The 12586-nt window shown below is 32.8% G+C and overlaps 1 protein-coding gene across 2 annotated transcripts in view; it reads left to right on the top strand.

Moving 5' to 3' along the window:
• Uggt (UDP-glucose-glycoprotein glucosyltransferase) overlaps positions 1–12130 on the top strand; it is a 544975-nt gene extending 532845 nt beyond the window's left edge. For both annotated transcript variants that reach the window (XM_089592325.1, XM_089592324.1), the window contains 2 exons: positions 11783–11918; positions 11983–12130. In XM_089592325.1, the coding sequence (XP_089448451.1) occupies positions 11783–11918; positions 11983–12023 (177 nt within the window). In that variant the 3' untranslated portion in view covers positions 12024–12130. The remainder of the gene's footprint in view (positions 1–11782; positions 11919–11982) is intronic.
• Positions 12131–12586: the final 456 nt, after the last annotated feature.

Below are 12586 nucleotides of genomic sequence, written 5' to 3'. Positions count from 1 at the left end.
ACACAGAACTCGCCGATCACGAACGGGCTTCACGTCACTTGAAATAATTCGATTTAAAAAATACGCTATCAGACTTTCGGGGACAAGAACGCAGAGGCTCGACGCAAAAAAGAAAACCACAGATTCATCGGTCCGAAATACAATGGTCCCAGATTCAGTAGGTAGAATTAAAACATAAATTTAACGAGTATGTTGAAAAAAAAGAAACACCGTCTACCATAAAATTAGCTCTTACTGATCGTGTGCTTAGGCACTGACCCTCGAGTCATCATGGAAACACCGTCGATACCACTCAGCTGGCACTGGGGCCACAATACAGTTGGTATTTTAGACAATTGGGGTTTTACCACCCACTCGCCTTAATCAACTCAAGAACGAGTTGAACGGCTTCGTGGCTCAGACGGGATATCTACTCACACTCTGTAAGCAACGAAGCGTGATGGTGGAAGAAGTTCTAAGGCTCCTTAGACCGTCGGGAGAACCTTGCTGTTCCCTTGTAAAATTCAAAACTCACTTTCCGGTTTACTTGATCTGACTCATAACCTCGGTACCCCCAGAAACTTGAACTACGTGACTTTCTCTCCTGAAACTTTATTGCGCAAAAGCCCTATATACACACAACAGATTTAAAATAAATTAATTTATTTACCGTTATTCATACATATGTTTAATTTTTTTATCTACAAAAGCCAAAAAGTTTCTTATTTAAAAATACTTTGTTTGAATTATAAATGATAACAAAACATTTTGATAAATATCTATACTTCAATCAGAACAATAAATATTCATCAAATTACTTAACTGGCTCTGTACGTTGACTTATTACAATGAGCCAGTTTAATAGGACGATATTTACACAGTTTGTATTGTTGCGAAACTAAGTGTTTTGAAAGTTTATCACTAAAATTTATTTAAAAAAAAATGTTTAGCCTAACAATAACTTTATACTAACACATAACTTGAAAGAAAATTGACATACTTTAATTTATAATTTTACTGTGATTAATATAAATTCCATAACTAGTAACTATTTGTATGTATACGGTCCATCTATTTGCCTTCTAGACGAAATGAGAAAATAGATAAAGATTAGTATTTAAAAGTGAATATTTATGCATATTATAAATTTTGAATTTGTGAAAATTCAAATAGTGCCTGTGCTTAATACGGCATCTCCGTATATGCCAATAAAAAAAAACATGTTCTTGTCAGTTAAAACTTTTTTTAGGATTATAGATGTAAATATTCCTTGAGTGTGCTTAAAATCCATTACATTTTACTTTTGTAAGGAAAATTATAATGTATTTCATGAAATGAACAAATGAACCTTCTCTAAAATTATGCGATTGTCTCACATGTAATAAAAAAATTTTTGTACATGTATATACTTATCTAAATATGATTTATATGTCATTTTCCGTTATACACCGTTTACATACTTTAACAAATCTTATTAAAAAAAAAAATCGAAGATTTTTGTCTTATCGTAGTATAATGATAAAATGAATTTTAAAATGACTTTAATTGTATGAATGTGTGTGTATGTAGTGGTTCAGAATTTTTTGAAGGGTTTTAGTAAGGCTCCCGAAAAATGGGCTGTAGGGGGTTGAAAAATTGCGACGAACCGTAGATGGCTCGTGAACGTCTGTGTAGACTGTGGGGGCATTGTGAGAGGTGATGGGGAGTTAAAAAAAATGTGCTGACAAAATAACAAAAAATAAAATAAAATAACAAAAAAAAAAAAAAAAATAACAAAAAAAAAAAAATTTTACCCTTGATTTGTTAGTGGCAACAGGGGGTTAGTAGGGGTTTACGGCAAGCTGTGAGTACTATTAAAAATCTGTGCAGGCTGTAGGGAATTTGTGTTAAGTTTTTCCACACAAACAAATATATACTACATATTTGTTTAAACAAATATACACAATATATAATAATATATTTGAGGAATATAAGACAGTTCTTGCTGGGGATACGTGCAATAATAAAAAATTATTTGCATGGATCCCCCATTTTCATATTTTTTCCAAATCCTGGTATTACTTCTATGATAGCTTAAGAAGCACTGTAAGATCTCATTCTCCACCGATATTCAAAAATATACTTAGTATAAAGAATTCTCTTCCCCTTGATAGAATTCTGATGAAGATCAGCAAGCTGTTTTAAAATAAACCTTCTACTTTAAGTGTGGATATACACGTTTTTAATTTTTAACCTTTAAAAGATAGAGCTGTTCTTATTTCGTCATATTCTACTTATAATACAAATGCCGACAAAACTTTCTTATAAACATGTATAAATCTAACAGAACAATAAATATTTTTCAAACCACTTGACTAGTTCTGTTAGTTGACAATAAGCTTTCCTAATAGTGCAATACTCCCATGGTTTATGTTGTTGTATTATCAAGTTTTATTTCAATCAATGTATGTATAGATAATGTAAACATGATATACCTATATCATGTTAGACAAAGACAAATAAAAATAACCATTATTACAAAAAAAAAAGCTGAGCATACCAACAACTTTATACGTACATACTCGTATAAATTAAAGTAGAATCAATACGTATTAACTTATTATATTGTTCTTGTTTATATGAGTTAATAAGTTATTAATTATTCGTATGTATATAGTCTATCGATTTCTCCCTGAGAGGGTGTGAAAAAAAATTTATTTAGAAGTAAATATTTAAGTACGCATGAGGTCAGTGGAGGCCGCTGGGGTATCTTGTTAAAAAGTAATATAAGTCAGAATAACGAAAACAATGTTCGTAAACACAAGCAATTCAAGAGTGGTAGGGGCATGCGGAGACCACTGGGGGACTGTAAGGGGTCGACGGGGTCTGTGTGGGGAAGTTGTTGGAGACTATGTAGAAGTCGTAAGGACTTGTGTAAAATGATCCACACAAACAACTGTATAACTTTGTTATAAAGATAAATATTTATATACTAGTTGGGCTTTGCCACTTTGTGAGCTCTGCGCATCAACTCCCTTAACCCTTAAGAAATATTAAAAAATGGGTTTTTTGTTAATAATAAATTTAAATTTTTTGAAATGCAGAGGTAAAAAAAATTTTGTTTGTGAGGTGTAGACAGTAGGTGTGGGTACACTTATCAATGTAACTGTATAGTGTAGAAAGATATACATTATTTATAATTTAATAGTAATTTTGTAAATAATATGTTATAAAGATGTAAGTGCATAGTTCAAAATCATTAACATTTTGTTATTGTAAGTAAGACCCAAAATTAGCTCAAAAAAAAAAAAAAAATAAAAAAAGCATGAAAAAATTACTCTGTGTGAACAGGAGAAATACTTGATGAAGAAATCATTTCGACGGATATGTGACTGAACATTTTATTATTTAAAATTTAAATTTTTAAATCGCAAAAAAAAATTTTTTAATAAAGTTTCACAAGACTTCAGATTTTATAATCGATAGCTTTTTAAATTTAGTTGTAGAAACAGTAGAAATAATAAAAATTGCTTAGGCAATTTAAAGATACATAATTAATAACACAATTATGTATTTATATAGTTTTGGGATAGAGTTTTCGTGTAAATTGTATGACATATACTGAAACGAATAATTATCATAAAAGTTTTAAACATAATAATTAAAAGTGAAAAATTTGAATCATTAAAAATTTTAAAACTAACTTTTTTTGGTTAATACGATTATGTTGTACTAAGGTACACAAAAAACTTAAATCAAAAACTTTGAAGGATCATGGAAGTTACTAATAATTATTTGACTTTTCTACTCTACCAATTTAAGACACGTCTACCTATATTTTAGTTCTATGGAATTAGTAAAATTATTAAATTTTTTCTTATACTATAAACTGTAAAATAAATTAAAGATGCTATTTATACTTATAAAGAAGTTGTGGAGACGAAGGGGAAAAGGGGGGAAAATAAATAAAAATAGGCATCAAACATTCAGTAGTTATTAAAACTGGTTAAGGGCGGCGAAGAGGGACAAGCAAGGACATGCTAGAAATCTTGCTAAGGTTTACACATATGCAAGAAAAATATATCCAATGACCTAGGACATTTGTTCTAGTATCTTTGATCATTAAAAAAATTGTTTGATAAAGAACGTTATTTTAATATAACACCATGCGTACACTTATTTTTTAATTTAAAAAATAAGATTAAATGTCTACAATAACGACTGTTTATTACAGTATTGACAGTACCACTTATTAATTACTTGATAAAATAAACGAAAATATTTGTGTAAGCTTTACTGTCAAAATTTTTAATAGTATTAGAGAAAGTCTCCTATCACATAAGTTGAATTGAGAAGTAGTCGCAATAGTAACTTTTATATGAAATTTAAGTATAACTATGTGTTGAAATAATGGAATACCATTTATTTTATACACAAAACAATTTTTATAGTCTTAGCATTTTCTATACTTATGAACAAATCGCAAATTTAAAATTTTGATCCAGGTAATTTATATTTTTGAAAAATAATTTTTTTCATAAGATTCATTGTATGTAGATTTTTCTTGGTGTAAAAATCGAAGTAAAATATTAATTGAAATAAAATCTGAAAATGATTAAGAAATTAAAAATCTTGTGTGGGAAGAAGTATATACCTTCCAATCAATTGGCTTTTATGTACTGTACAATCAATAAAGTTAAAAGTTTTTTAGTAATCAGATTAAACTAAATAATAGTTTTTTTTATTCTATTAATCAATATTCGATTCTTACGCATACTCAAAAGTATTTGTAACTATACATTGTTAGATAACATTAAATACATATATATATATTTTATTCTATCAATTTGTTCAAGGATGGTAGGGGTTTTAGAGCTTCTCGCAATAAATCAGTAAATCAGTTGTATTCAACAGACATAATTCAAAATGATGCTGTAGTAGTACTTTTTGGTCTCATCGATGTTTTCTTTGCACAAAACTTATCTATAATGTTTTAGATTTACTTCACAGATTTTTTCATGGCTTTAAAAAAAAAACGAATTGTAAGTTAAAAAAATGGTGATAGGGTGAAACTAATTTTGTAGGGTCAATAATAAGTGTGGGGTAGCAAAATGAATTGCTTAGAGATTTATAGAGAGAATGTGGGGGAACGTAGGGGGAAAAGAGTTTTCCTTATTTTGCAAGGAAGTAACTAAAGCTACGTGAAGAAGCGTAGAGTAACGTAAGGGGGCTTTAAAGAATACAAAATTTTCCTTCCACATTTTTCAATTGTTTTTTCAAAAACACTAAGTTGGGTTATTGGTGAATACAGAGTCTAGGTGTGAAAATTTTTCCCTTGTTTTGCAAGGGAGCAACTAGATATGGGTGGAGGAGTTCTGAAATATACAAGTTTTCTTGTACACATTTCTTTATTGCACTTTCTTTTAAATACCAAGTGAGGGGAACAGTAGTGAAGAAAAATAAATTTTTAGCAGTTAAGAGAAAGAACGTGTGAGACAAAAATTTTTTTTTGGGAGTAACTAAAGGTGCGTGAAGTAACGTAGAGGAGTGTAAGGGTGGAATTGACTGCTTCTCAGAATACAACTATATAATATAGGAATATTTAACACATTTTTAATTACTTTTTAAAAAACAGAAAGTGAAAGGGAATTGTGGGTAGACAGCGGAAAAGCGGAATCAATTTGGTGGGGGACCAAAGAAGATCATAAATGAGTGTAAGGGAGCGTGGAGAAGGAACAAAAAAAAATTTATTTTAAATACGTGACAATTTAAAGAATTTTCCTTTGTTTTTTAAGAAAGCAATGGGGGGGGGGGTCATATGAAAGCGTGGAAGAGCTTGATGATTCACAAAGCAACACTATTTAATATAGAAAGATATAATATAGAGGTAGTATAAAAAAGGCCCCTTAAGCGCTGACTTTTTTTGCTTACGTAATTGTTAATTTATAAATAAAATCTTAATTTTCCTGTATATTTATGTGGCATGATGCTGATGCTCACATGACTTTACATTACTCTTACTAATGTAATAATTTAATCCGTGGGAGTACCGCCATACAAATATGGCATATTTTTATGAGTCAATTAAAAAAAACCTATAAAATAACGAACAAATAGAAATCTCGAGTCCTTTCAGTAAATAAGATTAATTACATGAAAGTTATATACAAATCATTACCGTAAAATAACATACAAATTTTTATTTCTCTAATTTCAAAAGCATACTGTCTGTTATTTAACCCTTTAGTTTATACGGTCATAAAGAAACTCTTTGAACGTTTTTTGTGTAACGAAACAATTTTGCTTTCTAGTTTGATTTGAAAACGAAAAATTTATTGTATAAGTTAAAAAAACATCTAAATCATATTTAAATTATACATACACATTTGGAAAAATGCTTATGAAACAATTGCAGGATTTAAATCAAAGATTTATGTGTTTATTTATTTAAGAAAACAGACAACAGATTTCCAGAAAAATATTATTTTATGTCATTTTGATATTTTTCTGTATAGTGTGTGTTCACGAGGGAAGGGATTTTATGCTGCTCCCAATCCAGTTCAGTCGTTTGGAGGTGGAAGTGGTTTGCGGCAGAAAAACAAATGTATAGCAAATGTGCAATAAAAATTTATACAGTATATTTACAGTGCTTAAATTATGAAAATGTGCTCAAGTGAAGGCAAGTGGAGAGAAGCTTTCTCTGCCGCCGCGGCGCGCTAACTAACATACTATGCTCGCAGAGCAATATTTATAGAGACAAAAGTGAAAGTAGAAATTCTAGTACATTGATAAATAAAGGTACAAGAGTAAAGGTAAAACGGTCTCTTGGGCATGGCAAATAAACGCGATGATAAGGGCGTATGATCGGAAAATTACTTCAACTTTAATACAAGAATAACAAACGTGACGCAATTTGAATTTAGAAAAGGTTTGTCGGCAAATATTCAGGTACAAAACTGAACATACCGCCCGCCATACTACGGTTCGGGGTAAACGGAGTATTAACAATTAGCACTGCACTTATGTAAAACAAACTTAGAGTCTGTATTTTAAAAATGTCAATAATGTAATGGACCGGAAAGCGTCCAGCCGAATATGGTGCGCTGGGCCATGGGTGTCCCAGGTAGTCCGATGCGTAAGCCCTCTTGAAGAACTCGTGGAAGCACATCAGCTCCTAGCAGCAACTCGATTTCCGTCAGATCGGCTCGAAAGTCGTCTGCAAGCTCCAAACCCTGTATATACTTCCAGTCGCCTGGAAGCTTGAAGTTTCCTGACCTGTAGCTGGATATAAGCGAGAGCACTAGAGCTTCGCACGTGAGCTTCCCGTCGCTAACCATGGAGGCGAGAGTAAGGTAAGTTTTTCCATGAACTCGCGGAGTCTTGATGCCACCGATGCCAATGACCTCCATGCTGGCCTCTTCATATTCCTGGCAAAGTTTACTTAGCAGGCTCTTTGCAACAAAGGATCGCTGAGAGCAGTTGTCGAGCATGGCACGAGCGATGAGTGTGCGTCCGTCCGGGCCTTGAATTCGGACGAGCGCAGTAGGCAACAGCGTAGTGTTTGAAGAGTCTGGCGATGCCATCCAATGACAGGATACGCGACTCCCTTTCGCGAGTGTAGCAGGCCATGCAGAAGATGCAAGATGCACTGTAGTGGCAGGATTCTCGTGCAGCAGCGTATGGTGATTCCCGTTGCAAGTTAGGCATCGTTTGCTTGATTTGCAGCTTGCGAGTTTGTGAGCACCAAGGCAATTATAGCACATGTTCTTGGCCTCAACAAACTGTTTGCGTTCATGTGGCGATTTTGCTTTGAAATCGGCACAGCGTAGTATGAAATGCTCACCTTGGCAAAAGCGGCATTTCTCCGTAAAGGCGGCATATGCGTGCGAAGTAGAAGACGCCGTCTTGTCCTTCTTCCGTGTTGCCTTCTCTGTAGAAGACGCGACGATCTCGAGCATCGAGATGCGTTGTTCAATGAAACGCACGAGCGTTTCAAGTGCAGGAGGCTCGTGGGTACTGCTGAGCGATGACTCCCATTCTCGGAAAGTTCGAGCGTCGAGTTTCCGAGCTGTAACAGCGACCACCAAGTCATCCCGCTGGTCCGTCGGACGCTTAAGCTGTTTAAGTGCAGCCAAGGCATTTACAGTGCCACTGAGCAATGCCTTGAGTTCGAGCGGCGATTCGTTGCTTACAGCCGGCGCGGCTAGCAAATCGCGAGTTAGCGCGGCAACCAAGCGCCGCTTTTTTTGCATAATGATCCTCCAATCTTTTCCATGCAGCCTCGAAGTTGGCGTCGATTACCTGGATCGTCCTCAACAATTCAGCCACCTCGCCTTGCACATGCGTCTTGAGGTGCTGAAGCTTCTCGACGTTGGAAAGTCGAGAATCGTTGACTATGATCGCAGAGAACAGATCCTTAAACTCGAGCCAGTCGTTGAAATGTCCCGAAAATGTGGGCACAACAATGGACGGCAGGTTGCGAGAGTTAGCTGGTGGAACAGGAGCTGGGTCTGATGCGGGCGATGCAGGAAGTTTTCCGAGCTGTTCAGCCAAATTAGCTGCCGAATCGAGGTAAGCTTCTTCGGCGATTTCGTAGCTGTTTCCATCGAAATAGCCGATGTCCTTAGTATCGTCTGGAGCAATGTTGAGAATCCTGAGATAAGTGTCCTTGAAGTCATCCCAGTTTATTCGTAGTTGCTGTATACGGCTCTCGATGATTGCACGAGTGAACTTATCCTTGCCGCGCTTCTTGAGGTTTTCGTAAGCATTGCTAATGCTTTTGTACAACTCCTGTTGACGCTTAAGTAAAATTTTGAGTTCCTTGACGTCTGCCATGACGCAGTCGATGTCGCGATGAAGCGCTTGATAATAGGGCTGAGTGTTGGCAGCTAACGACCGCCCGCCTTGGCAAATTCAAGCACGGAGAGCATGCACACACTCTGATTCCTTAAATGACTCACTACTGCAGCTTCGCGAGAGCGCGTTCACCTACACGGCATCAAATGGTCAAGGCAAAATTTAAGGCTTCACTGAGCACTAGCACATATCCACTCCTGCACTGACCGTCGGTACCTGGAACCACGCTCTGCTACCAAAATTGTTCACGAGGGAAGGGATTTTATGCTGCTCCCAATCCAGTTCAGTCGTTTGGAGGTGGAAGTGGTTTGCGGCAGAAAAATAAATGTATAGCAAATGTGCAATAAAAATTTATACAATATATTTACAGTGCTTAAATTATGAAAATGTGCTCAAGTGAAGGCAAGCGGAGAGAAGCTTTCTCTGCCGCCGCGGCGCGCTAACTAACATACTATGCTCGCAGAGCAATATTTATAGAGACAAAAGTGAAAGTAGAAATTCTAGTACATTGATAAATAAAGGTACAAGAGTAAAGGTAAAACGGTCTCTTGGGCATTGCAAATGTACGCGATGATAAAGGCGTATGATCGGAAAATTACTTCAACTTTAATACAAGAATAACAAACGTGACGCAATTTGAATTTAGAAAAGGTTTGTCGGCAAATATTCAGGTACAAAACTGAACAGTGTGTATCGAAACAAATTATAACAAAAAAAGTTTACTTTGTAGCAACCTATTAATTTCTTTTAAACACTTATCCTAAAAGTGCTATATCAAGTAGTGGCACTGGGAGATATTTACATTAGTTTAATTTTTGTAAAATATATCAGAATAAAAATCAAGTTTATGCTTCATATAAGATTTTTATATTTTCTAAGCTACTCTGTATTTGAAACTTATTAAAATGTTGTCTGAATCAGATTTTATTATGTTTAACTTGTTTTACTATTTTTCGCATTCTTTTTTTGACTTACTCTTACAGTTTCTATCTACCTACGTATGTCTTTAAAGCCGTGTTTGTGAAGCCGTTTAGAATCTTTAACTAACGGTTTTAATTTTTCAGTTTTTTTTAGGTGTTAAAATGTTTACTAGTAAGAAGAGGGTTTTTATCTGAATTATTGTTTTGGGGTTGAAGTCTCTATCTAAAACTTTGATTTACAAAAGTTTTTTTTGCATTCTTATCTCTTAATATTTTGTTCTATCTTTTTCTAAGCTTTTGTTAGCAAATATCAGCCTCATTCCCCCTGTTTCTATAACGTGTTATTACGTATTGAAACTTTTAAAATTATTTTAGTATTATAATCGTATGGATGTCTTAAAATCATTCTGCATACTTACAAACAAGGTATATGTACTCTTATTTTATAACATATGTCTATGTGTCTGTACTTGTGCCGTAATACAAAATTTTAATTTTATTTTTTAATTGTTAATGTTTTTTTCCTTTTATCTTTAATTCTTTGAATGTTCCTTTTTCTCGTGTCTCTATGTCTTATTGTATTTTTGACTTATTGAACATTTTTTTGTAATCTGTTCTTTGCAAATCATTTTTTTGCATGTCCTTATATCATTTATTGTGTAAATTACATCTATTGTAGATCAGACCAAGAAGCACTTAAGTTCAAAACAAAAGCAGAAGTCACATTGCCTTTATTTTAGGCGTTAAGCAGTGTGTATTTCATAATGATTTCTTTTAAGCAGTTGCATTTATTCAAACAATTTTATTAATAGGTAATTTTAGTGTATAATTTTTTTAAGAACAGAATCAAAGTTAACGTTATTTTAAAATACACATCAAATTTTTGAAACGCAATGTTGAAAGGTGAGGTTTTTTAGAAGTTTTACGTTTTTTTCATGTAGAACGAAAAAAACTTCTATTTTTTAAAAAATTTTTTAAAATTTTTTTATTAATATAACAACCTACAATTCGAATAACCGTTTTTATGGGAATTTTTTAAAAAATGTTTAAAGGTAAATTCTTGTTAGAAATCTTTGCCTGCAAACCTATAACACTGTGTACGCCTTGTCAAATTTTGTGCATAATCTAGAATTATTCAATATCTTCGTCACTATCTTCAGCGATCGCAAGGAAAACATTACTAATGTTGAAATGATTGGTTAGAACTTCAGCTGGTTGTTACAATTCGTTTGAACTTTCACCGAAATTCCATGGAAAACATTGAAACAGTGAAAATTAAGGATTTCTCTCAACATCAACTATTAACTCTATTATTGTGTATTAAGCTGATTTTTTCATCCCTTGCGGAACCTATCAAAATTGTAATTTTTGTCTGTCTTGCTTTCTTTTTAAGGTATGGCGATCTTAAATATTTTGAGGTTTAGTGATAATAAAAACTCGTATTATGAATAAATAGTACCTGCATTGATCTGCCAAACATAAAAAAAGTTTTTGGTAGTTTTTTACGATGTCTAAATGAACATAGTAAGTGGTTTTCATGTGTTTACCATTGTGCTTGCAGCCATACTTAATTATTATTAATAACATACATTGTTAATTGACACCATGCTAGTATAATTCTATTTCATTCCAAGTTTTGAAACAGAAATATGCATACATATAGCATGATAGTTCTATCAGTAGTTACCTACTATTTGCTGTAATTTATATCTTTTAACTTGTCAAACGCAGCTACTGTATACCTATAGGTACTTATAGATTTTACTAATTTATTTCAACTCTTTGGTGTTACTTTTTTTTTTAATTAATGGTCAGTACCTCAATCCATTTAAGTATCACTGACAAGAATAAATGAACAAAATGGATTCATAGAATGTTCTTATCTAAAAATCTTAACAAAAAGTGAGCATATAATTCTGAAAAACATTCATCGTATAAAAATCCCATTTTCAATACATAGTAATAAGAATTAAAGATCATAATAGTCTAATACATACATTAGTTTAGTTTATGGATTCTTATACTTTATTTGTTCATATTTTTTCTAGTGTAATAATCCTATGACTAAAGAAGCTAAGTTACAAGCAGCAGTGCGGATCTTACCCGAATGGACGATGTATGATAACGAAATTAAAAGCTTACAGTTTAAAATAGAAAATGAAAATAGAGTGACAAAAATCAAAGGTAATTCGAAATTTCTCATTTATTTTAAAAATAAAATTTTTTATTGACTAAAACCTTTTTTTAGAATTCAACGAAAAGGGTCACCCTCAACATGAAGAGTTGTAGCGCATATAGGTAAAATAAGTTGTAATCATGTTTGTACCTGAAAAAACCTTATAATACAGGTTTTAAATACAAATTTGTTTTTTTTTCTATTAGAACTATTTGTTAATTCCCTTATACTATTGCTAAAAATAAAGTTTTTCTTAATTATAAGTTTATTCAATTGATAAAAATAATATACCTGCATTAATTATAAAAAAGGTCAAGACTTTAACTGATAACAATAGTTTCTGTTAGTTTTATAAATATTACATTGCAACAACATAGCAAATACCTTTCTATTTTGTATGCTATCCTAACTTAAAATTTTATTATTTAAGTTGTTTGAGAGATGCTTGGTCTAGACTAATATCGATATTCAATCATATTGAAAAAATATAACGCACGTACAAGTGATAAACACAACTATTGAAATAATATTTACCAGTACGTGTATGCCACTCTAGCAATATATCATAAAATTTTTTAAATTTCAATAGTTCAGTACTGTATCACGACGGGCTTAAAAAGCTGATTTTGACATCTAGTCGATTGAGGCTAAATTTAGTGCTTTGTTAAGAAATAAT

This window comes from Copidosoma floridanum, unplaced genomic scaffold (assembly GCF_036245765.1).
Source record: "Copidosoma floridanum isolate Cflo_tuat_1 unplaced genomic scaffold, Cflo_Japanese_pri ptg000016l, whole genome shotgun sequence".
Classification (NCBI taxonomy): domain Eukaryota; kingdom Metazoa; phylum Arthropoda; class Insecta; order Hymenoptera; family Encyrtidae; genus Copidosoma; species Copidosoma floridanum.
The sequence above is the reverse complement of the archived record's forward strand: the minus strand, read 5'-3'. Positions and strand labels throughout refer to the sequence as shown.